The sequence below is a fragment of the Idiotropiscis lumnitzeri genome, chromosome 10, assembly GCF_059441095.1.
Source record: "Idiotropiscis lumnitzeri isolate Australia: NSW breed Sydney's pygmy pipehorse chromosome 10, RoL_Ilum_1.0, whole genome shotgun sequence".
In the NCBI taxonomy this organism is placed as follows: Eukaryota; Metazoa; Chordata; class Actinopteri; order Syngnathiformes; family Syngnathidae; genus Idiotropiscis; species Idiotropiscis lumnitzeri.
In genome coordinates this window covers 4,491,878-4,518,491 of record NC_142400.1, presented here as the reverse complement: position 1 = coordinate 4,518,491, position 26,614 = coordinate 4,491,878, and the positions used below count along the sequence as shown (strand labels likewise).

General features: G+C 43.9%; 2 protein-coding genes across 4 annotated transcripts; both read right to left on the bottom strand.

The window, feature by feature from the left end:
- On the bottom strand, positions 1-14,990 carry LOC148328710 (uncharacterized). Of its 2 annotated transcripts, none has more exons than XM_088307792.1 (16): positions 14,714-14,990; positions 12,668-12,828; positions 9,717-9,770; positions 8,664-8,719; positions 8,486-8,561; positions 7,905-8,018; positions 7,627-7,820; positions 7,415-7,555; positions 6,829-6,994; positions 6,602-6,752; positions 5,741-5,870; positions 5,112-5,630; positions 4,177-4,275; positions 3,952-4,095; positions 3,778-3,832; positions 1-3,702 (listed from the first exon to the last, which is right to left on the bottom strand). In XM_088307792.1, exons 2-16 carry the CDS (start codon positions 12,720-12,722, stop codon positions 3,293-3,295), a joined length of 2,364 nt encoding a protein of 787 aa, XP_088163918.1. In that variant the 5' UTR covers positions 12,723-12,828; positions 14,714-14,990; the 3' UTR covers positions 1-3,292. The 2 variants fall into 2 exon arrangements, with proteins under 2 accessions (XP_088163918.1, XP_088163919.1); XM_088307793.1 differs by having other exon boundaries at positions 4,177-4,239.
- A 4,758-nt stretch (positions 14,991-19,748) lies between these two features.
- On the bottom strand, positions 19,749-25,972 carry LOC148328709 (uncharacterized). 2 transcript variants are annotated; one of them, XM_088305769.1, is made up of 3 exons: positions 25,833-25,972; positions 22,295-24,118; positions 19,749-21,381 (listed from the first exon to the last, which is right to left on the bottom strand). In XM_088305769.1, the coding sequence occupies exons 2-3, from the start codon at positions 24,092-24,094 to the stop codon at positions 21,061-21,063; spliced, it is 2,121 nt and encodes a 706-aa protein (XP_088161895.1). In that variant the 5' UTR covers positions 24,095-24,118; positions 25,833-25,972; the 3' UTR covers positions 19,749-21,060. The 2 variants fall into 2 exon arrangements, with proteins under 2 accessions (XP_088161895.1, XP_088161894.1); XM_088305768.1 differs by having other exon boundaries at positions 25,571-25,847.
- Positions 25,973-26,614: the final 642 nt, after the last annotated feature.

The window sequence follows — 26,614 nt, the reverse complement described above, 5'->3', positions numbered from 1 at the left end:
GAAAATCTATTAAGACTTTAATTTTCTCAATGCTTTAAATGCATTTTTGGGCATCAATAAGTTACATAATAAATAAAATCATAGCAGCAAAAAAAAAGTTGCCCCCGGTCTCGTTTTGTGACATTCAGCTTGAAATGAACACATATCAAACGTGTACGCTGGCAAATTGTTTCATCTTTCAGAAAGGGAAATACATCATGAGAATTTGAATTATGCTGGTCAAACAACATGGAACGAGACGGCGTAGGAAAAATAAAAGCGCTGGAAGTCACAGGAGGTAGCATCTTACTCTCCTGACAGTTTTTCTATTTATATATATTTCAAATTTTTTTCCTGTTTGTACATGCAGCCAGAAATGCTCGTCGATGGCTATGATTGTCATAACCACCAAAGCAAATGCAACTGCGTTGTTTACCGTCTGTCATAGAAGCTGTACAAGAAGCAAAAATAAACACGTAGGACTGCGTCGCCTTTGCACGCAATTCCACTGCGAATCATTTCACAGACCTACACGGTCACATTTGCGGTCAAATAAAAAATAAAATCAGACAAAAAAATTACGTCACCTCACATATGGCAGTGGCTGTCGTATTGCACTTCGCACAGTAGTGGTTTATAGAGCAGTGGTTCCGAAGTTTTGAGATTTGTACAATAATAGTTGTCGATCTTAAAAAAAATAAAATAAATAAATAAATTGTTAAACTTCTTGCTTCAGTTTGCTTGGATTATCCTCCAATTAAAAAAAAAAAAAAAAATAGCGCCACAAATTTAGAAAGTTGCTCATCAATTCGCAATTCACAAAACTGCTCCGCAATTTTTTTCCAAGCCTTGAATTATGTTCGGCTAACGCTTAGCGGCTAACGATATTTCTCCCTGCAAAAAAAAAAGAAGTGGGACTTTATTCCCTTGATAACACACCTTTTTTTCTTTAAAAAAAGGGAAGTCAGATTCAAATAAAATATTTTTTTTTTTTTTAAACAATCTCTTGCGGACCCAGAACCACTGTTCTATTTGTATCCCTTCATACCACACACTAAATGTAAGCAAACTAATAAGAACAAGTGCATTTGGCAGTTACGTGGAAGCCGTTTGTGTTGGCGCACGGGGACAGAAAGCAGCGTTTGGTACACGTCCGCACACGCGTGTGCTCGCATGATCACTCTCCTACACGCGCGCTGCTTGTTTTGTAGCTTTTGCCAGCTCTTTCTCTCCCTTTGCATGCCGACTGTGCGTCTGGCATGGAGATGAAGATCTGCTGCCACGCTCAAGCTGCGTGTGCCCTGTCTGGTTTGTTACACACCCCCCAAAAAGGCTTTGTGAATGGCTGCAACTCAACAGCAGCCAGATCTGGGACCATGGCAGTTTTTTTTTTCCATTGTCGGAGGGAGATGTCAGAAAGCAACATTGTCCCAGTGCTGCCATGTTGGATGCATGTTTGCGATAATGTGCCAGTAGCAGTTTTTTTTTTTTTGTTGGCTGTGCAAACATGGTGCTGTGGAGTGTCAATCCACCCGTGTGTTGCTCTTGTTGTGCTTTCTGGTCGAGTTCAAGTGCTTTTAAACAACCTTCGCTATTTACGAAGATTTACAAGGTGTCCCCAAATTATATAGTTACTCTTCGACTGTCCATTATTAACTCATGTACTACCAGATGAGTAAAAAAAAAAAAAATTTAAATGGATCTTTGACGTCTCTAGCCGTCAATGGCAGTAAATGAGTTAATGTGGTTATTGTTTTTGTTTGTGGTGCAAATATAAGTATTGGGATTGCGACAGACGTGTTTTGCTGGTAGACGTAAGTTATAACAACTTTTGCTCTGACCAACCAATCCGAGGATGTAAAAATGCTGATGTCATCCAGTAACATGCGGCTTTAGATCTCGTCGCCCCCAAAAAAAATTTAATATCGACATACAGTACAGGAATCATTGCAGCCATGAAAATCTAAGGAATTACAAGAACAGAATTTTGGGAATAATTGAAAAAAAAATTCACGGAATAAATATTCAAATTTAGGTTGTAACTGAAAAATGGCCAACGTACAAATAACTTTTGAAGCTCGAAAATGGATTATCAAGTGTATTAGAAGTAGAAAAAAATGTGCTGCACGTTCCCCAGACCACATGCCAATTTTTTTTTAAATTATGATTGATATCCCTTGATAATTCTTACGCCACATATAGTCATTGCCGAAAAATGAAAATGGAAGATCATATCTCATAATTCCTCGTGAAATGTTCCACAATGTTTTCAAATCCATTGGTCCATATTTTTAGCTGTGTTTAGAAAATTATGGAAAGTTGGAACATTTGTGAACATGCAGGGAAGAGTAAACTAGACGAGGAGAAGACTAATATTTCCTATCATGCCATTCGATCAAAATCTAATGTTGTATTCTCCAAGTTAACTCATCAGACTTGTATCTTCGTCAGTAAATATTGAAATCCAAATGAAATATAGGAGTAATGGTCAGTCAAAGAATGAGATCATTTCGTGGGACACCCTGTGTGTGTTTCTCCCGTAAAAGCTTTTTTGAGTTCAACACTGCGATGAATCAAACTCTCGACATTGCGTGGAGTCAATGATTCTGACAGCAGTGATGGATGGATTTCTTTCCATCCGGCAAAGAGAAGGGAGGAAGCATAGTGGACGGAAAGAGGAAGGAAAAGAAAGTAGGAACGAAGGTAGGAATGATGCATACTGCATATCGCCGATTAGAGGAAAAATGGGAAGGATGGGATGGGGCATGATTAATTGAAGGAAGGAAGCAAGGAAGGAAGGAAGCAAGGAAAGAAAGAAATAAGGAAGGAAAGAAAGAAGCAAGCAAGAAAGGAAGGAACTGTTGGTACACTATTGGGGAGGATGGCAGGAAGGCTGAATTTACCAAAGGAAGGTCAAGAGAGAGGTTGAAAGTTAGGAAGGCAGAAGAGAAAGAACCAAGGAAGGCGGAAGAGTGATGGCGATGAGGAAAGCTACATGCAGTGGACGGGAGGGAACTTGTGGTGGGAGGGATTGCTGGTATCTGGAAGGATGAAAGGAAGGAAGGGGGGAGAGTTTGTTATGTTAGAAGAAAATGTGAAGGATGAAAAGAAGACTGGAAAGGCAGAAGGAAGGTGGCGAATCAGGGAGGAGGGACGCAATATGGCTGTTTGGTATAAGTGGCAGGGATCGAAGGGAGAAAAATATCTGCGTACTCGGCGGGATAATAGGGAAGGAAAGAAGCAAGAAAAGATGAAAGAAGGGGGAGATTATGATTTGATGGACGGCTTCTGCACAACCAGTTCAGACACTTCCTCACCACTGCTCTATCATCAGATCCAACACCCGATTGATATTTAGATCCGAATCCAGACCGAAGTCGGTCTCCACGAAGGGAGGCGGCGGCGGCGTGAGCAGTCGCAAGCCGGACGTCAACGTCTCCAGGATGTCGGCGGCGTCGAACATAGCCTGCGCTCGACGTTTGCGCGACTTTCCGGCCGACTGCAGCAGAGGGGAGGGGCAAATGGGCGGCGGCGCCGGCGCCGGGACGGCGCGAGTCGGGGGGATGACGGCGGGAGACGGCGGGAGCTCCAGGAGAAGCGAGGAGCAGAGAGGCAGGAAGGTGCTATCCTTGGAGCTTTGTTGCTGGGACTGCTGGGACTGATTCACTTGAGGAGGAGGAGATGACGGGATCGGGGTTTTGTGAACGGAGTTGTTGACAGAGTCTAGGAAAGAAGGCAGAAAATGAATCAAGCGACTTGGTACCTTGAGGTTTATTTTCTTATGAATGCGAAACTCACCAACGGAAGCAACGGGCTCATCCAGAATGTCATCTATCGACTGTCGAGGGTCCATCTATTGACGAGAAAACAAAAAAATTCAAATCAATTACTTCTATCAATCTTTTCCTGCATGAATAGTTTTACTTCTTCACTCAGTACTTTTTCCATTTCTGCTCGCTGAAATGGACCCACCTGTGCTTTCTGGATCGCCTCCTGCAACTCCTCCTCCAAGCTGCGAATCCCAGGCGAGTTCTGCACCGGACTTGCTGTGATCTGCACTGGCAGCTCAAAATCTCGGCCAATCATGTCGCCGGACCAAGGTTGTGAACAGAATACCTTCAAGCAGGGCGGGTCAAAAATATGAATGACGTTTGGTCTACGTGGCGCATATTTGTGAAAGACTTGTTGCTGGGCTACCTGCGTGAACAACACCTCGGTTTGTGTATCCGTTTCCCGGTTCCCTCTCCTGCATCCTGGTTCCTGTTGCAGGAATGGATGAAGGGATCTTGCACAAGACTGGCAGATAGGCAGAGAGTAAAACGGTAGGAAAGATGTACGCCTTCCCGGTGACATTTCAGGATGAACCCAACATGCACTGGCAACCTCTTCAACTTAAGGGCGTCCCAACGGTTAATTGGTACTTGTTGCACAAGTTGCTGTTCTTGTAGACGCTAAATGGCAAAATTCACTATGTGTGATTCTTAAATTGACATGCATTTTTATGGACGGCCACTTTAAGTTCGGTTCTCACCTTGTTCTGATAACATCCGGTTTCAAGCCTCACAAATGTGAGCTCATACCAATTCGAACTGAAACCAACGCATTTTTGTTCAATTCATAGATCAAATACCTCTTGTGAATTTTGTCATTTGGTGCCTTGTTTAGACAAAAGCAAGTTGTCCAAAAAGCCCTGAAACGCTGGACAGTTTAGAGAAGGAAAAAACGAACGCACCTGGAAAGGTTACGGTGCATTTAACGTTCTTTCTGTATCCGTAACTTGTGAGTAGTATAAGGCCCAATCTCAATCTCACCCCTTATGCCTCGTCATCTATAAATAATAGCATTTTTGTTGCAAAACAAATCGACAGCGTAGAGTTAATACTCGCTGCACAAAATGGGCAAGGAGGGCGCCACTGCCAACTACAGGTGTGTATGTGCAGTTACACTTTTTTTGTTGTATGGCGGGGAAAAAAAAATGTTCTCCAGGTTTAAACGTGCCTCCCTCATCATCGCACCGCGCCCCCCCCAGGTGGCCCCGCCCCACTATTTGAGAAGCGCTCTCTTAAAGGAAAGTAATGGGATTGGGCCTAAATCTCCACCAAAATCCAAAGACCAAAAATGTTTCCACTCACTTCATGGCCGGTGTTGCCAGGGGCGTCCCTTGCCCTGCAATTGATCCTCTCTTTCCTGTCCAACTCCACACCCAGCTCAGTCCTCCACGTGGTACCGCACTGCAGGGGCGACGAGGACGACATGGGTAAACTGGGACTTGGAGTTGCGGAGGCGGTGCAGGCAGGAGCAAGGAAGACAGCATTGAGCGGACCGCACTGTTCACCAGACAGACTGACGGAGAGGCCATTGGGGACGACATTTAGAATGCCGTTCGGGACGCCGTGATCCGGGATGTACGTCTGTTGGTTCGGGCTGCTTCCGGGTGAGTCGCCGGAGCTGCAGCTTGAGCTGGGGCTGTGGTGGGCCACAAATGGGCGAGAGGGAGTCAAGGGCTCCATGCTGCCCCCGAGTTGACAGAGGGGCGCAGGGGTGACGCACGAGGCGGGCAGCTGGAACGGGCGAAGGCGCTGCAACAAGGCCGGCTTAGTGCCGGAGACGGGGAGGCCTCGCTTACGCAGCTGCTGCCTCAACTCTGACACCTGAGGAGGGCAAAACGCTTGAGGTCATCCGAGGTTGTCGGAAGCATTAACTTCTAATACGACTGATGAGGTCTTAGATATTTCTGGATTTACGCCGTCGCTTCTCTTACTTTGAGATCAACAAGATTAGCGGGGAGGAGCTCAAGTTTGGACGCATTGTTAGTGTCCTTTGGCGTGCTGTTGGTGGCAGCAGGAACGGGTTGAGGGTTCAGGGGCAGAGCTCCACATGAATTCTCTTCTCTACAGGAATACAAATTGCAACCATTAATTCACCACAAACATCTCACTGCTCTTCTTCAGTTGCCAGCTCGTTCAAGTACAGCGGGACTTTGACTTGCAAGTTTATTCAAGCTTGTAACAAGTGATGGGAAAATGAAGCTTCAAAACTGCTTCATGAAACAGTTGTTGTATTCTTGAGTCCTCTAGATGGCACTGTTGGTTTAAATTAGGGGTGTCAAACTCATTTTTGTGGACGGGCCATATCGTAGATGTGGTTTCCCTCAGAGGGCCGGTATGACTGTGAACCCATATAAATTGATTGGAAAGCCAGTTTTGAAATCAGAAGCTAGTAAGTAATTGTTCAACAATTTTTCCATTTATTTTAAAAGGGGAGGATTGGTAACAAATAAATGGTAATATCTCATATCTCAGTGTTGTTCAAAGTGAAGAAAATGTGCTAGAAACAGGAAGTTGATGCAGATGATTTGCCCTTTGCGGGCCACATAAAATGAGGTTGCGGGCCAGATCTGGCCCCCGGGCCTTGAGTTTGACACCTGTGGCGTGAATAAAGGGTTTAAAAAAATGACAAGTCAGTGTGCTTTCAGCCCAATGTTGATCGGAGAGTGCCATCTACAGGAGTCCAAAAATACTAGAACTGCTTCATGAAGCAGATTTGAAGCTTCATTTTTATAAAAAATAAAAAACGAAATAAATAAAGAAATACATCGATTTTAATCGATGTTTGTTGCTACCTGGGTACCGCAGTGAGTTGTTGCTGCTGCTGTTGCTGGTGCTGGTGCTGAAGGATTTGCAGCTGCAGAAAGACTTGCTGCTGCTTGAGGAGATGAGAATTAGCAGCGTCTAATGTCTGGGTAGGAAGGCTCTTCTGTTTGGCTCCTCCATCTTGAAAAGACACACACCGCGCATAAAGCACCCGTGTCCGATTTTTGGCCAAGAGACATTCAAAGCAATACTCTACCTCCAGGCGCAGACGCCCCTCTCTGGTCGGGAGGAATGTACTGGTGATATTTGAGTTTCTTCATCTTGGGCTTGGTGTCCCGCGGTTTCCGTGAGCGAGCGAGATGCGTGAGGTTGAAGGCGGACGTCGGGGAAGACGAACAGGCAGGACTGGGAGGCCGAGCTGTCTGCGAGATGTGACGCGGGAGAAATGTCAAGCTGTTTCTGTGTTGTTTGACAGCGTTTGCACCGTGTGGAGGTTAAACTCTTCACAAATCTACAGATGACAGCGCCGTGTTGGCTTTGACACAGCAGCCACCTTGTTTTGTGTGTGGACGTGTTAACCCGCAGGGCAAATAGACGCCAAGCGCTCACAAGTGCAAATTGACAGTAATGAATGCGTAACAGCTTAAGGTCGAGTTCACAAAGCGGAAGCGTGAGCATCTTGTTAAGGTGGAGATCGTCACGTCGCGTCGTTGTGGATTCATCTGATTAAAGAGCGTGCAAATTCAAAAGCAATTTCGCCGTGCATTATTCATAAGATCGACTCGCGCGCACTTATTATGAGGCCGTATCAATATGTGAGCGCACGTTAACCTTCACTGTACCTTTGGCAGCAGGGGCGTGGTCTGGGAAATCAGAAAGATCCCGTTTGGTCGACTCGAGGTTGCAATGGAGGTGCTTTCGCATAGCGGCACGCCGGTTGGCGGTTGGGTGCCCTCGGTTGCCGGGAGCAACGCCAAACCGGACTAAAAGAGAACACGGATGTCAGTCTGAGTCGACACGGAAGCTTGTCAGAAGTCACAAGTTTTTTCTTCACCTGAACGTGAACCGGACTGTGGCCCACCGATGACAAGTCACTCAGTAATCGGTCATCCGAGAGCCCCGTCGGTGAAGGGAAGCCCGAGGCCGCCGGTCGGGTGACAACGCGCTGCTCACTCGCCGAAGAAGACGAGGAGCAGGAGGAGATGTCGTCTTTGAAGACATCAGCAGGTGGCGGGAACGAGGAGGAGCCTGTGGAAATGAAAGCCAAAAGACGTGAGAACGCAAAGAAGGAATTTGTTGGCCAACGTGCGCTCATTTGTGTATGTAACTAACAGCTGTCAAGATGCGTTTTGTCTTTGGGCTTAACAGGCGTAGGTGGATCTTGGATCCCCTCTCTTATGTCCCGACGAGCCTTCTTCTGCCTTGAGGCCCCGCACTCGATCTTCTCTGTGGGGTTCATTCAACGAGAGTGAAGATCAGCAGTCACAGAGAAGCAGCGAAGTTGACCGCATAAAAGATGCACACAATTTAATAGCACGTTTTATGCTAAATCACCTTAATTCCCAGGTGTCAAACGCAAGGCCCGGGAGCCAGATCTGGCCCGCGACCTCATTTTATGTGGCCCGCAAAGGATAAATCACGCGTGTCAATTTGAATCTGGAAAAATTATTTCATTCAACCAAACTGAATCAAATGGCAAACAGTTGCATTTTAAAGTGTGGTGTCCTTGAACGCCACGCCTGACAGAGACGTGAGTAACAGCTCTGAGAGGTTATTTTGTGCGCTGTCGTCACGGCGTTGAAGGCCTCGAAGAGGTCACGTTTGTTTTCAAATGACAGCTGACCGCGTGTGCACACTTCCTGTACGCTTGCAAGTGTGTGACATTGTGCTGCATGCGTTTGTCCGGGCATCACCTTGCACAGTTCCAGCAGCGACTCCACCAGGGGGCATCTTCTGATGTTTTCCGGCGGCGACATTGTCAGTTAGACGCTGCATCAGGAAGCAGCAAAGTCGGGCAAACACGTCGTCATTTTTTTTTTTCCGACTGACAACAATGCAAATGCGTTTGCACAAAGAAATAAAACAACTCACCAGAGCTTCACTCTTGTCTTTTTGTTCATTTTTAGGGGAACTCGTTGATTTCAAGCCTGCAGAAAAGATAAATAAATAAATAAATTGACCAACATTTAAGAAAAACTCAAATGTAAATTCCATTGCAGTGAGATGGAGAAGTCGAGAGCCCCGAAGATGACATGGAGGTTAAAAAAATTGTGTTCCCTTGCAAAGATTTTTTTTTTTTTTTTTTTTGCAATAATTTAATATCATGTATTCCAAGCGACAGTCTTTAATTTCTGTAATTCGATGAAACAGCCAAAAGACGACTCGGAAGTACATAAACACGCATTTAAAAAATTATTGTAGTACTTCAAAAGACTTGTTAGATTTTTTTAATTGCATTTTTCACTTATTTTTCTTAAATTATGTCCAATTGTGTTGCTGTAAAAAAAAAACGCTCTGAACACATTTTTTTAATTTTACATTAAATATTTTGAATGTTCTCATATCTCCTTTTGTTTTTTTTTTCCACATTTATTTTTTTTTAAAGAAAAGCCCATTACACATTCAATTGTGAAAAATTCATTAATAATTCTCCTTTCTAATAAAATTTTTTTTTTTTATTATTTAGGCTTTCTCGATTTTTTTTATTTTTATTTATTTATTTTTTTTATTTCAAATACCATTTTCTACTACATTTGACCTCGATGTTTTGCCTTCAGAATCACTATGTCCTTATCTGGCAACTTGCACTTTACTATCATTGCGTTTTACCTCAACCGGAGTTTGACGGATTTTGCTATTCCATTTTTTGGCCACTGCAAATGAGAAAACGACTCTCATAAAAGTTGAGCAATTTGCCTGATGGCTACAGCCCAAGTCATAGTAGTAATAGTAGCAGTCAGTTTTTTTTCACTGATGCATTACAGAAGCCTGATAATAATCCTGATCATTTAAATCCGGTGTGTTGGAGTAGGAGAAACATGCTCTTGGGCACCGCTGGTTTAGAGGAATGATCGGGTTCGAATCAATGTCAAAATAAGAGAACGAATTTGTCACAAATGTTCAATGTTCCACATAAAAACAAACCCGAGTCTGCATTGATCTCACTCTGCCTTCGGTTCTGAATCCTCAACTGCAGCACTGAAAGACAAAAAAAAAAAAAAAAAAAGAAGAAGATGAGTAATGCATTTGCATCGATGGGATGATCGTTGGCTTTAACGGCTCCGTGAGGAATGACAAGTAAACAGCGGTCCAATCAATAAATCACACTGACAGAGAAAGAAGAGTCAGGCGAAGATGAGAAGCTGGCTCGTATTGCTTAATGACTTTGCAATGCTTGCGCGCACACGCGCACAATTTGTCCATTAACGTTGAGCGCGCACACACACACACACACAAACAGGTGACGCCAATGATACATTTGGGTGAGACCTGACCAAGGGGAGGGGGGCGGGGGGGGGCGTGGTCTGCCCGGGGTGGGCTTCGGAGGCCAGTGACTATTTATCTCTCACTATGTCTATTTCCGTCAGCTGCCATCCCCCACCCCAGTCAGCTGTCCCGAACCCTCATGCAACCCCCCTCACGTCATCCTCGCTGTTACTACCAGAACCATACTCATTCTGTGGACTTCACATGAGAAAAAAAGTTGAGCAAATGTTTTATAAGAGCCCAAAGACGTCTCACTTCAGTTTGATGTCAGTACCAGGAGAACAAGGCACGGAAAAAAAAAAAAAAGTCACTTTTAATTCTGGATATGAGCATTATGTAAAGGCAAGGTGCCCAAGGCTGGGCCTTCAAACTGTCACCGTGTCCGAAAATACTTTATGTAGTTTCAACGCTCCAACATGCTTTAAACACAGCTCTTGTAAAACACAATGAGAACATATTTGAACACACAAAAACAAAGCTAGTAATAATTTGTGGGAAATGTGACTATGTTAGATATTTGCATTTAAGAGGCGGGGCCTGTAGTGAAAAAAAATCCAGTTCATTAAAAATCAGTCCAAATATTTGGTTGACTGACAGTCAAATTTGAATAAAATAATTTGAATTCGACAAAATTGTGTATATTGTTGATTTTGACATTGAATTGGAAAGTCAAATGAAGTCATTTGACTGGCTGGGTCATTTCACATGTACACACACCCCCAAAAAATATAGAATGGATCAAAAGTAGTAATTAATTCCAGCCTACCCAAAAAAGAAAAAAAATATTATTTTTTGTTATATTTTTTTTTGCAAGAAAAAAAGCAAGTCATAACAATGTACTTTTTTTAAATAAAACTAAACGGTAGTGATATAATTAAATTCAAAATAAAGAATTGTTGTTTTTTGTTTCAGTTCGACGGACATTGAGCTGCTCCTTCTGGTGTGTGTTCGATGGCCACCTTTAGCCAGTAAAATGAAGACATGCAGATCGACTTTACATGGAAACGGTCGCAGCTTCTCAGTCAGCTGCCGTAACGTTATTCATTCGTCGCAGAGGATAAAGAATATATGCCTGCGATTATTGTTGTATTTTCCGTCTACACGTGCACATCGACATATGTTGCTTAAAAGATTAAAACATTCTATTCATTAGCCTGTCAATGGCTTTTTGCATTGTCGGTTAGCATTAAGCTAAACGGCTTTTCCTGAAGCAAGGGCCAAGCATGTTTATATGCAACACGTGTTGAGCCAAATCATCCCGGTGAGAGGTGTTCAAAGTGATATTCGTGTCTCGGAATTCACCTCTTATACATGCATGACGGCACACACACACACACAAGAGCAGCTGCCAACCCTCTGCCTTTTCCTCCAGCGCTCCCCTTAAGTCCCCCCCAAGCCAGCAATCACGTTTTCCAGCAGGTGTTGGCACACCTTGGGGACAGCCTCGACGTCCACAACGTCATTTCCTCCCTTTGAAAAGACAACAGCTGCCCACTGACGATACAACAGCGGCAGGAAGCGCTCGTCAAATCAAGCCTATGGAATTCTGGGAATGCGGCTGACCTCTTCATTTCATAATGTTTCTCTTAGCTGCACCGCTTTCAGCAAAAGTGGATGCTAGATTTGATTGTCCAATCAGAGTTCAGTCCCTCTGTGTTGCCATGCCATTCTAATCTGCCTCCCAGAATCACGAAAGCCGATTGATGCAACTTCAACGATAATAGCAATGCGGCTGCTTTTTTTTTTTTTTAACCAATCAGATTTCAAATGGGTCCTCACGGGGCCAGAAAACTGGCCCTCGATGACCTCGCCGAACACTTCTTAGACCAGCCGTCTGGTTCTATCTGAACACGTCTTCTTGCGTGCAAGCTTTTTAATCAAATGATAGCTCCCATTACTTTCTAAGTTCAATTAAAGGCTGACATTTGCCCCTTGACAAGATTTGAACATTGCTTTATGGTCAGGGTTGCCATAGTTACCTTGAAAAAAAATACCTGTTACTTTACTGATTGATTTTTAAAAGTAACTAAGTTACCTTATTAGTTACTAGCTACGCTAAAAGCGCTGGTTGACATAAGACAACCGTTTTTGCCAATACTTTATTCAAAGTGCATTTTTAACTCATTTACTGCCATTGACGGCTAAAGACGTCCAAGATCCTTTTTTCTTTTTCCACTCGTCGTTAACAGCAACGTCACAAAGTAACACATTAATACTTTGTATAGTAACTTTAATCAGATGAAGTAGCACGTGAGATTACGAGTTACTCAAAATGGCACTGAGTAACGTGTTACTCTTTCATTTCTGTTCTAGTGGGCTCGTTATGCAATGCGTCTCTCTCAAGTGTCAAGCAGCAATACACAAAGCCTCCATTGGAGGAATCCCAGCGTGGCAGCAGTCACTAAATCAATTCCCCGCGGTTCGAATCCTTGACGCTATTGATCACACGACGCCCCATGTGACTGAACATCCAACTCACCTTCACCTCGACATATTGATGCTAATGTAGCCAATTACCCCACAGTTTGTTGGCGAGGGGAGGGGCTGGGGGGGGCTCAACTCTCCGCAGTGCGTGGTCTACTTAATTGCTTGCATTCCCATATGCTCACCTGAGCGGAACTTGTTCCGGATGAGGAGTGACCTCTCGGAGGCCAGCAGCGTCATGGCGGCTCTGAAGGGCGGCGCGGCAGAGAGACACAAGTGGGACTACCTGGTGTGTGTCCACCAGGATGAATGCAACCTTCTTCTTCTTTTTTTTTTGTGTGAGTCACTGCGGGGAAAGCGGCGTAGTGAGAGAGGCAAATGCTTGCAAATCCACTGATCGACACAAAGTGATATTGATAGAGGCACAGCCAACGCAAACGCGCAGATAGAGACGCAACGAGCCAACTCTGGCATCGGCAGTCGTCCCTGCAGACAGCCTGTCGTGATCGCGGAGTGTCACACGGGCCCACCCGGCGCCGCTAATAAACACGAGGACCATTACGACGAGAAGAAAGGAGGCACGACAGCAGCATTCTGACTGTGTTAAGGAAAGACATTACAATATAGAAAAACAGTCAGCCTGAATTAACGAAATGAAATAAATTGGAGAAGGTTAAACAGTCGAGTGAGAATTGTCGTTTATGTTTGTTCACAGGGGTCAAACTTGCGGCTCGGGGGGCCTGATTTGGCCCGTGAAGGCAAATCATGAGCGAATGATGACAATTACAGTCAGGCAGATACAAACAAAGAAGAGCCTCACAAGCTGCACAAATATTTGCGTTTTTTTCAAGGAGCATAAAGAATGTTAGTCTGTGTGTATTGTTATATTTGTTTGCGTTCAAATATCCCGTGCTTAAAGCATGAAAACAGCGCCATACAGATGCTATTGGATAGCTCCATCTGAAGTGTTAGCCATTAGCTTTAGTTAATGGACCTTAACTCATTCACTACCATTCAAGTAAAAAAAAAAAAATGTCTCTTTGACGTCTTTAGCCGTCTATAGTGGTATGGGATGAGACAAAACTTTAGCGTAGCTAAACGTCCAAAATACAACTAGTCGGGGTTTGTGTGCGCATTTATGCTGTTGTCCGCTTCTGACTGTGTAAGTGGATAAACGATCAGCACGGTATTTTTCGATTTTGTGGAGGTGAACACATGAGCTCGCGTTTGACGTAAAAAAAAAAAGTGGCGTAGACAGCCGAGACGGAAAAAAATTACAAGCCGAGCGTGCCAATTTGACATAAATCTCTTAAATTTTAGTACTGATGTCATTTCTACATGCAAATCTATTATATAAATGCTAATATTAAGGTCTATCAAGTTTTTTGAGGGCATGTAATTCTCTTTGACATGTTTACTTTGACCTTTACTTCGGCATTAAACAGCTTGTGGCCTCTTCTATTAAGAATTGTTCACTAAATATCCAAAAAAAAATCGGACATTTTTCTTTAGGCTAGTCATTCTAACGCAGTCAAATTTTCTTGGCGGAAAATAGCACTTAAATTCAGGAAAATATTACAGGGATCTTTTTTTAGAATGGCTACGATAACTAAGACAAATTTTATTGGTGGATAATTTTGTTTAAATTTTGTAAAATGTTAGCTTTTTCTAGGCTAGCTATGCTAACTCATCCCAATTTTACAGGTAGCTGATTTTGCTTAGATTTTGTAAAATATTAGCTTTTTTTGGGCTAGCTATGCTAACTTAGTCCAATTCTATTGGTGGATGATTTTTCTTGAAGTTCGTTAAATATTAGCTTATTTAGGCAAGCTATGCTAACTCATCCCAATTTTATAAGCGGATGACTTAAATTTGTTTAAATACAATCAAATGTTACAGCGATCTTTTTTAGGCTAGCGATGCTAACTTAGTCAAATTTCATAGGCAGATTATCATTCTTAAAGTTTGTAAAATATTAGCTTTTTTAAGCTAAGCTATGCTAACTTAGTCGAATTCTATTGGTGGATGAATTTGCTTAAATTCAGTCAAATATTCTGATTTTTTTTTTAAGACCAGTCTTTGCCACGCGGTTCTCAAAACACTCGCAAGAGAGAGAATATGGCCATTGGCATGTTATTCTTCAATAAAACAAAAAAAGACACGAGTGTGGCGTCTGTAGAATAAAATCTGAGCCAACACGGGCTGCCAATGAAAGCGAAAAAAATACTTACAGGAAGTGAAAAGAGAAGATGAGCGGCCCCTCGGGGTGGCTGAACTGGAGTTGATTTAGGATGAAATTGAAGAAAAGAATTGAATGAGGAAGAGGAGGGCAGCTGAAGAGAGCAACTAAGTGGCCGCGTGTTTAGTGGCGAGTTCCTTCTTTCATGTTCTTTTCATGGCCGCGCTTTCATTGCTGCTTTATTTCGGAACCGCTGCGTCCTCTTCTTTCTTTCTTTTCCGTCTAACTTCGTCCAGCTCAGATAGTCGCTCTGCCCCAAAGCATCATGGGTCCTTGGTGCCAACTGTGAGAGACTGTCAACCCCCCGCCTCCCGCCCCACAACACCGTGGCCTTGCCCACCCCGCCATGTCTCCCACCACAGCCGATACACCCCCCGTCATCATCCTCACCTCTGACATCTGCTGACTCTCCGATTGACTTTTCCGTAGAGAAATTTATAAAAAATAATTATTTATCTCTTTTTTTTTTTTTAACTTTATCGCACGAAGTTAACGCATCGCCCAAGCTCTGTGTGTCATGTGACCCACCGAGGCAGCGACACCTGGGCGCGGAGAAACGTTTTATTACCGCGGGGCCAATGGGGAGCGTTTTGGACCCGCTTCAAATGGTTGAAGTGCAGCAAGGCTCATATGCTGCCTTCGGGATACCTTTGGGTCACCCCTCTTAAAATGATTGACTGCCGTGTGCGCTTGTGCGTGTGTGTCATACGCGGTTTATACTGTTAAGGTTGCAACACAAGTCAACTAAATCGGCAATGTTTTATCTTCTTGTCTAAACGAAGTGTGCGCATGTGAGCGTGCATGTGAGCATGTCCGAGGGTGTGGGCGTACTTTAAATTGTGCCGCATAGTTACAGTTACAGTAAAGATGCGAAACTAAATCACTCCCGTTTTACCGTGTCCAAAAAAACTGACATTGCATACTGTATGTTCTCAATGTGTGCGCGTGCGTGCACGCGTGCGCTTGCTTTCGGGTTGGTAAAGTGGGGGAAGTGAGGACGTGGCAGGAGCACCTGTTCCTGCTCTTTGATGGACGGAGCTGTGTGTGCTGGTTCAGCAGGCCACAACGGGGGGAGGAGGAGGGTGGTGGTGGTAAAGGAAGGGAGAGGACTGGAGGCAGACGAGGGGCTTCGGCTTGTGGACGATGAGGCACAGCAAAGCTTTGAAGTGGCTGTGTGGGGGCGCGCGGCAGCGAAGTCGTAATGACGGTGAGAGTGTGGGAGCGCTGCTGGGGATGATGGGAAAATAGGCTAGAGAGCATTGAGGGAGTCCGAGGGGGTGTAAAAAAATACAGTGGGGTTTAGGCTCACGGGTTTGATTCTTTCATTCATCAAGCTGAAAGCAGCTTTCTCCAATGAAATTAATTGAAATGTTATCTGTTGAGTATTGTATGCGCGCATTTAGGGACATGGACAATTAAATGACGTGCGGAATCAGGGTGGCTGCAATGTTGCACTGTGGCCAAATCTACGGTGGCCGAGAGAGGTCAGAACAATGGCAAACTCTGCAACAAAAACCTCAGCGCGATTGTAATCGTCACAAGACAACAACAACATGATTACAAACGTCACATCACAACGGGAGTCACCGAGTTTCCTAACTGCATGTTGCTCCGCGTAACCGTTGACTCAGACGGAATAAAGTGACTGAGGAGGGAAGTGCAAGTTTTATATTTTTTGCTAAAGTGACGCCAAATCCGTTTGAGCGTTCAGCTTGACTTAGTTCGCTATCGTTTCCCCGCAGAGGTGTTCGCAACGCAGACGCTCATTCGCTCTCACGGTGAGGGGGAGGGGCTTCACTTTGTGACGTCGACCGCGTTTCCGGTAGAAAACAAAGGAAAAAAAGATCTCGACATCGCATTCAGTTTGCCGACACTGTGCTAAAGCTCATGTAAACAATAATTCCGTCTTGGTAAATGTTGTAATGTAAAAATAATAATTGTTTGGTTACTCGTTGACACACCACTGAGGTGTCGCAGAGTGACGTCACAAGTGTGAGACCGAGTTAATGTTCTGCACGCGTTTACGAAGCTATTAGTCTGTTACCCGGTTAGGTTTCAACAGATAGTCCTCGTGTGAATAAGGAACGAACTTAAACAGTAAAGTTCAACAGCTGTTTAACAAAATAAATAAATATATTAGTAAAACATACTAGGTACGCCAAGCTCCTTGCTCACTTGTCTCCAGGCCTTTATCACATTTTTTTGACACAGATGGCATCAATAATTTTCTCCATTCTTCTCTTTTCAAACAATCGGCAAAGTGTACATGACGCTGAGTGTGTTAATGTTCAGTGTTGGTGTGTGTGATACACAATAGCCTACAGCATAATAAACAAAATACAGTAAACACGAGGACATTTTAGGCGGCTTACCAGTGGCCTCTCGACACAGACTGGCGAACAGTTTAGCTAGTTAACATCCAGCCAACTCTACTTTCTCCTCAGATGACTTCCATGTCACCATGCCTGCCTTTTAATGTGGACAAAAATAATACTTGCACCTCACATGCATATTTTGTGGTGGTATATGTGTGAAATTTTTAAAACATACATAATGAATGAATAAATATTTTGTCACTACTTTGTGGATTTTGCTTATAAACGAAGGATTACTGTAGTGCACATGGCAGAAACTGCCACTGGGTGCAAATATTTGACTTGCTCTGGGTTCTGGCAAGCCGCACCAGAACTGTGGTCACTGACATTTGATCCAGTGGAGCTTGTCCTCATTAGGGTGGCGGTTGAGCTGGAGCCTATCCCAAGTGACTTTGGCAAGAGGCAGGGTACACCCTGTCCTGGTTGCCAGCCAATCGCAGGGCATTGTGGACAATTTGGTGATTTCCAGTTTTTGAACTGCGGGAGGGGAGAAAAATGCCATGTCTTGAGATTTGAACCTTGAACTTCTTGCCTGGCCGGTATATGTGGTAACCACAATTTTTTTCAGTACAGTAATCAAGAGTGGAACACTGCATTGGTCAATTACGGTTCCCATGGTGCAAAATGGAACATGCATCAAAAGGTTTGATTTAATTTGCAGACCTTGCCATTTGAAATGACCCTTTTATGTTTTTCACCTGAATAACATACACCTATGAAATCTTTCCATGCACATCATTTCCATTAAATGTGATGGAATTGCTTGTCAGCTTTGACTACCTCTCTGTTTAACACCTGTCAGCATTATTCTTTGCTCCCACAAAAACACTCCCTCGATGTTGATGCTGCTTTTAACCCTTGCGATGTTAACCTTTAACCTTTTCCTTGGCGTAATAACATTTCTCAGCGTGCTCCCTGCTGCAAAACCAGCAGGGATTAGCGTGTAGCGGGGAGGAAAATATACTAATGTTAATCAATCACTAGAATTTATTTTTATTATGATTATTTATTAATATGACACATTGTGCAGAAGCTGAGTGGAGAATCATTCTAAGAATAGGGAGCCTGATGAGACGCTAAAACATCACTGATATAAGTGCGCCCTCGTGTGGTCAAAATGAACACTACCAAGACGGGTAATTCCCTTCCGCCTGAATTTAGACTCTCAGGTTCACGCAGATTGTGCGTCTGTTTTTAAACCGTCAGAGCCGATAAACAGCAAATATGTCACGGAGTAGACTGAATGTCACACAGTGAGACAATCAATTCAATTGTTGCACTAGTCTCCAACATTTTGCGTTTCAACGCCTTGGCAGCGTAAAGCTCCTCATGCCGTTTATACACTTCGTGCCACGCACGCGCACGCGCCCGCGCGCGCATACACACTTGTTTGCACAAAGCTGGTTTGAACAGTTGCTTTTCATCATCATGTACTGAGAACCTTTTCGACTGAGTGATGCTACAGTTTCCTATCTAAGGACCATCAATTATTTTAAAAAAATGCATTAAAAAGTCTGCATAAATAAAACCATTAATCGTGTAGACAAATATTAACTAATAAGTCTTGATAAATAAAAAATGTAAATAATTAGTAAATACACTAATAAAAAAGCTCACTCGATTTTTTTTTTACAGCATATCTAAATACAAGAAATCTTCATCATAATCATGATTATGATGAGGAAATCACCTACTTACATTCAAGTCACCTACCAAAGAACCAGAAACTATTATCATTATTTCTACGACTACTTTGCACTACTATTACCGAGAAAGTCACCAAAGGACCAGACATTATTATTATTGTCATTCCTATTGATGTTGTGCTTATTGTTATGATAACAGTGAGAGATCGCCAAAGGAACTCATTAGTGGTGGTAATCGTTGCCGCATTGTTTTTGGTGCATTATGAGTAGTCATCAACCTAGGGGTCATTCATTTCTTTTTTTCATTATATAATATAATTAGCAGCGATGTAGAAGTCATCATATGCAGAATTTGAATGATGTAAGTTGTTGGATCGTTCCTAAATGTAAAGGCGGCATGCAGTGAATAACTGAGCCCACAAACCGGTCACACATTCAATTAAATATTACATTTTAACACACACACACACACACACACCCACAACCACAATCTATTATGAGAGCTTGTTATAACCTTTGCTCTCTGTGCGCGCACACACACACACCTGCCTCTCCTTCCACTGCCCTGCTATAAAGTCTGTTTGCCAAAGTACAATAAAGCCAAGCTTAACACCTTCCTCTCGATGGGACAGCCACAACGACCAAGTGGGGTCATTTGAGCAATAAAAAAAGTATTTAATAACTATTCGGGGCTGTGCAGCGTTTGAGGGGCCTCTGCGGACTGACTGAATGGAGAGGACAAGTAAAAGTGCAGTCCAAAAAAAAAAAAATGTTATCATACAGGGACAACTAAAGTGTATTTGCAGGAACTGTTTAGACAATCATCCTTGAGCTTCTTTTTTAATATTGTGTAAACGTGCAAGAAAAAAAAATGGGCAAAGACTTGCTTTAGAAGTTGTCAAACTGTATTAAATACAATTGAATATACTCCACAAATAAACAAAATGTGAATATATATATATATATATATATATATATATATATATATTTATTATGTGTTGGAATAACTCGTTTTGGTCTTGAAATATATGTATTAAATACATCAAATCAACAAAATATAGAAAGCTTTTTTTTGTTTTAAATTCACTATGTAAAAAAGTGAATATTGTGCTAAATAATACAAGTGCAAATGACTCACAGTGTTTCTGTTCTGTTAAGAAATATAGATTTCACTACTAAGGTAGTGCAGCTCTCCTTGTTTAATACAAGGAGACACTGAGTAGAGTTTCAGTTCATTTTAAGCACTTTAAGGTCTCGTCATTGATTGTGTGGGAATGCAAATTCGTGGAAACATCTCATGCTTTCAATTTACAACAAAATCACAATTTCAGTATTGAGCTGTCAAAATAAGCCCAAAAGCTAATGTTAAAGTATTTGTCGGCCATTAAAGTCCCTGTAAAGTGAAAATACATTTTTTAGACATCACAGAGAAGATTCAATTTGAAGGATTAAATATATTGGGAAATATATGAAATCAGGCTTCAAAATCCTGAAAAAAAAATCAAGCCGCTGTCGCCATTCACAAATGCTGTGGGCGTGTATGCTTAATGTCCACTCAACTGTCAATCAAATACAACTACCACCTGGAAAAAAATGGATGCTATTTGAACTAGCATCCATCTCATGCCAAATATCCCTAATGGGTTGGGATAAATTCCAACGTGTCGTTGCAACACCGAGGCGCTCTAAACTGGCCACAACAGCGCAGAAACCCTCTCCCCACATTATCTGTCACGTCGGACTGCAAACAAAAACAAACATTGCCTCGCTTTTAAAACCGCCTTCTCTCCGTGTCGTGCGCACACTCATGTCTCACAACGAGGCGCTCTAAAACAGCCATGCCAGCTAACAATCTGAAACGAAGATGCCTTTTTTCAAGGGGGTGGAGGCATAGCTGGCGAGCTAACCGCAAGTCGTATCTGCTGAGGCAAACAAAGGTGCTCAAGTTCTCACAAATTAGGTGAGGGGCGATGCCAGATCCCAAAGTGTACTATTGAGCTGTTTTGGCCACGCCCTAAAAATCAGAAAAATGATGAAAAAAAGATATATCTCCGTCAGTTTTTGCACGTCAGCAACTATGTTCAATTAATTAATTCACTGCCAGTCCAGGTAAAACAAATGTACCTTTTGACGTCTATACTCGTCAATGGCAGTGAACGAGTTAAATATAAAAATTTACTTTGCAGAAACAAATCTCAGAATTCACTTTACAGGGTCTTTAAATGACGGGAATAGCATACATTCATATAAATAAAGTTGTTTTCAAAACATAAATATAAATATTGCAAGTGCTCCCGTTTTTCTACGTTTGGGACATTTTAAGTCTCCATTTCGGAATCAGAGTTTTCGAGATGAGACACAGTGGAGCTGTACCATTCGGCAGGCTCCTCCTCTTCATCGTGACGAACACCGCGATCGTTGAGCATTTCCACGGCCACTTGGTGGAAGGGGTGCTTGCGCTTGGTGTGGCGTCGTAGTGTGTTGCGCTCGGCGAAGCGCGTGTGGCAAAGTTGGCACTGGTAGGGTTTCTCGCCCGTGTGAACCCGTTGGTGGCGCTGGAGCTCGCCGGCCTCCCTGAAGCGTTTGGCACAGATGGGACATACGAAGTTCCTCTGACCCGTGTGGATGTGCTTGTGTCTCTGGAGGAGTGAATAAAGGACAAGACCTTTTTTTTTTTTTAGCTCAACCAAAATACAATACAGTGTTACCATGATTTAGAGGATGAGTTGAATTTATTTCTAGCTGAGTTGTCTGAAAACCAAACGACAGCTGAAACATGTTTTATACTATAGCTGGTAATCACAGAAGAAAAGCAGATCCAGTTCAGAGGGGTGGTTGACGAGCTAATGCTAAAAGCTAACACGAGGGGGTTGAACTTGTTTTCAGAGTGATACCACTAAAATCACTTTGGGTGTAACAGAATGCTTTTTTTTAAGGTTATGCTTCGATTGAAAAGAAAGAAGACAACGACAGCAGAGTTAATGAGTTTTCAAAATGAAACATAACCAGCATAAATATTGCTAGTCACTACGTTTGCTAGCCAGAAACTGAGCAACAGAAACCGTGTTTGTTTCAATCAATCAATCAAACAAAACTTTTATACAACCAGAAAATACAAACAATTGAGGCAGAGGTCTCCTTTACTCTCTATTTTTTTGTTTGCGGACAAAGAGTGAAGCTAGAGCGTATGCGAGTTCCTTTTCTTGTCCTTTAGCTAGCATGTTCTGCGTGGAAACCCAAATGTTGATTTTCAGTCTATCGGATTACATAATTGGCCTGCTTTTGCTAGATCACTATTTTTGAACAGGTGTCGGATTAAAAATTGTAAAACACTTTCATGCGCCACGACATATGACGCGAAGAAGCAAATTTGGAACGCAAGCTTTCAATTTGACAGCTGTAGGCTAACGTTTACCATCAGATGATGAAACCAAATTGTAAACATCGAGTCAATGTGCTCTAGTCTCCGATTTATTTTGGCTCATGCATGGCCTGAATCCAGGCCTCAACATAACGCTTCCTGATTTGTGGCCATGTTTTCTCAGCACTGACCTGCAGATGGCTGGAGCGCTTGAAGGCTTTGCCGCACTGCTGGCAAACGTGAGGCTTCTTCTGCGAGTGCGTGATGGCGTGGCGCTCCAGATCAGAGAGGTAAAAGAAAATCCGTGGGCACAGCTGACAGTAGAGCACCCGCCGGGCAGAAGGGTCGTTGGATGACTCGGAGGGAGAAAGGGGGTCCAATGGGTCCAGCGGATCCAGGGGCTCCAGTTTAGGCAGCGAGGGAGGAGCGGCGGCACTGGAAAAGTACATGTGGTCATCCAGGGGTAAACGTTCAGAGTCCACGAGGGGGTTGGGGTCTAGCAATTGGGCGTCTGAGGGCTCGGGCGCCAAATTAGCAGCGGCTGCTGCTAGAGATGATGGCTTATCGCTCTCATTCGAGACCTGCTCGGTATGTATGGCTTCAATTCCAACAGGGGAGTCGATGTGAGTAGGAATGAGTGAAGAGGAAACGGTGGACAGACTAGAGGCGAGGACGCTGCCGGATCCCCCTGAAAGTATCACAGGGGCGTTGTTCAAGCCCAGTCCTAAAACAGGGTGAGACATGGTATTACCGGAAACCAGAGGAAGGGAGATCTGGGACAGCTGACCGGTTGAGGGGTTCAGGATGGCGATAGGGGTGGAGGTAGCACCACCCGAGGAAAGGAGGAGGAACATTGGGGCAGAAGCATCAACAGTGTTGGGGGGGACAGACAGAGGAAGAGAAAGACTCAGTGGAGCAGAGGGGAGCAGGATGGGAGCACTGGAGGAAGGCGTGGTGACGACCTGGATGGGCTGGTTGGGGATGGCTAGTCTAGAGTCTTCGGGGGAATTGGTATCCAAACCGCTAAAGACTTGCGGCGTCAGAGACGGAGACTCGGAAATCCGTGAAGGCATCACATCATCGGAAGGTGCATTTAGTGCATCAGCCAAACTTTGGCTGAGGTCAGGATCTGCTAAGGTGGTCAACTGCGAAGCCCCGTCATTCTCGACCACACCCTCAGCGGCGGTGACATCCACTTGCGGCACCCTTAGTCCGTCTGGGCTGAGTGTGTACGGAATGCCCTGGTCGTCGATGAGAAGAAGGTCCTGGGTGTAGACGGAGGCGGGGTAAAAGGACGGTAGTTCCTCTTCATCTTCCTCCACCACGTCCCGGTCTCCCTCACCCTCGTATTCGTCCACCTCCATAATCAGCAAGCTGTCGCACACATCCAGAAAGCGTCCGTGTCTATGGTCTCGGTTCTCTCTTTTTTTGGGGAGACTCAAGTCCAGCGGCTCGCTCTGCTCCTCCGACCGGGCCAGGTCCTTCACAGCGTCTTTGACTTGCCTCTCTAAATGTTCTTTCTTCACTTCCTGACCCAATAATATAACCGCAGCATCCAACTGATCTTCACTAGCGTGCGACCCTCCTCTCAGGTCCTTGGTCTTGACGATAGATATTTGGTTTGTTTTTCGTGCACTACGGAAATGCGAGTCTTTGGTGGGTCTGGCGGTGGGGTCGTCGTTGGGCGTCCGGCACAGAGGAGGAACCATAATTTGGTTTCTGATTGGCTGCCTCTGCCCATGAGTCTCCCTCATTTCCTGCGGAATAGGCTCGCAAGTCCCTTCCTCCGCTGGCTTTTTTTTGTTGATTGACGGAGCATCCTGGTTGACGGTGCACAACCTGAGGCTACCTGCCCCGGTCGTGTCCAAACCTGCCCCCTGCAGGTCCCTCTTTGGCTCTTCGCTTGGCAATTTGTACGATTCTGCACGCAGGCTGCCATTTTGGACCTCTGGGCTGCCTCTTGACAGGACTGTAGCCAGCTGACCGTCCATTTTGGTTCATACCCATTTAGACATCTTAAATTTAAGAACATGACAACGCATTAGTGAGTCAAATGAATACAGCAAAACAAACATTTTAAATAAGTGTGTGTCCAGATGGTTGAAGGGGTCCAGGGTTTAAGACGGCTCCGACATACAACACTTCGAGGGTAGGAATGGCGCACAATAAACTAGTTTGCGCAACAGGTAAGAATATGTTGTCCCATACTACAAAAAGGCATGATCAGTGAGCACCATACTTACAGTTCAAGAAGGTACGTGCACCACTGTACTTTGCATTGGCGTAGGTTAGTAACAGTACTGTACAATGTAAATGCCTTTTTCACACTGCACTTAGCATGCAGCGTCCAAGCAGCAAGAAATATTCCTGTTCCTTCCTCGTTCGCTGCGAGGGATAAACTTCCCAATATGGACAAGCTTGCACGTCGTCTTAGTGCGCTGCCCCTTGGCAAACACCAAGATCAGCAAGTGTGAAAAACTCTTAGAAATACAGCACAAGAAGGAACTTTGAGTTATCTACATTCTTTATATATATGGCCTAGATAAGCATTCATACAAATATTTACAGGAACTATGACTTCATGAAAGCGTTAGCAAAAACAAGGTACGCTGAGTTACTTTACTTGACGTTTTTCACTTGAGTGTTTGATAATCATGACCTAGGAGTGTATTTCATACAAATATTTACTGACTGATTTTATGACTTTAAAAATGTATGAGCATAGTACAAGACAGCGTACGAATTATGTGGTCAGGTAGCACTTAAGTGTTTTATAATTATGACCAAAAAATGTTTTGTTTTTTTTGTTTTTTTAAATACAAACCTTTCCTTAACTACTGAGTAAGCATTGGTGTGGTTACCACCATAGCCTGCGGTTTTTAGTAGATTTTTTAAAATATTTGTTATCTATATTTTATAGTCATACACTTACGAAATCGATGAGAACTACTGATACGCTATGGCGCGTTCCGACCTCCGTACACGTTGGGTTACGTCGTCACCGTAGTAACGGAACGCCGTCGTAAAGCGAGGAGACATATGTGGGTCAAGTTCAGTGAGCGAGATGCTAATGAGCCCGTCACGTGACCTCACCAAACTCCACGACATCCTATCAAATGTGACGTTCACTGACACTCTGTTAAATTATGAAACACGTCGAAAAACAAATCGAAAAGGGGTGGTGTGTTAGTGTCGCCGAAGCACGCTGAATGTCGTCTTTCCTACTTCCTTATTCAAACACACCGTGGGAATGAAATTAGAATAAAACGTGTTAGTGGCTCTGCCTGTGTCGCAAAAGAGAAGAAGGCGATAAGAGACGAGCCGAATAGCAGGACGCCATTATGCACAGTCCAGGGTGCGAGCTGTCAGTGCGCCGTGACGAGGGTTCGAATCCGCGACGTCGCCGGCCGGCACACTAACGAATCGTGCCGACAGACAAGTAGCATGCACACGAGAGTTATATTTACAGCTTATGTGTGCAGGAAGGTAGACTGCCGCACCACTGCTTCTTCCTCGAACCTCCAGCCAGCCATTTTAGAAGCCGAGGGTCCGAGCGCCAGCAGGACAAACTTTACGGCCGCCCCCCCCACCTCGAGCTCTTCGCGGCTGATGACGACGACCGGGCAACGCTTTGAAAATGCATTTTTTTTTAAAAATCTTTTAAAAAATGAAAATCGAAAGTGTGCTCCACCCATACGTGGCCGCCGTGCTATGAAGGGACTGGCTTACCCGAGCCGCGCACGCTTCCGGAGGACCAAATATGTCTGAGCTGTGTGCAGGGTGATGCTGGCTGGGGCTCAGCGAGGGAGGGGTCAGGGGGAGTTGCTATGGCGGAGCAGCCTACCGGGTCCGAGCAGGGGCCATGCTCAGCCTATTAGGCATTTTGGCTGTTGTGGAACCTGCAACCTGCAGCCTCCCAACGACCACTGGAGAGGATGGAGACGTTTTAATTAAGTCTGATGACATCCAGCTCAAGTATGGAGTCACACTTCCTGTACTGTACATGCATGAATTATGTCTTGAAGATAGCAAAAGTGGGGCGGCACAGTGTGTGTCTGTGGAGATTTTTTTATATTTGATTTTTTTTTTACAAAGTATATATATATAAAAGGGTGTAATCAAAATGATTGAATTGGAAAATCATTGATTTCAAGGATGCAATTGCATTGTTTCAAACCCAATCGTAAGAAGGAAATGGCACATTTGAAGTATTGACAAGTTCAAATGAATGCAAAATGACAAAAGTCATTGCGTCATACGCTCTTGAACTTAAGACACGCCATCCATCCATCCATTATCCGAGCTTTTCCACACAAGAGTGCTGGAGCCTATCCCAATATCGTTAATATCGAATAGAATCAAAATCCCGCTAAGAACAGAATTAAATCATTCCACTTTCAAATCGAATCTTGAATCGTTTCACGCTTTCGTAGAAATGCACAACACTAATAGAGAGAGAGAGAGAGAGAAACGTCACAATCAGTGAAATCATCAATACCATACAAAAACCA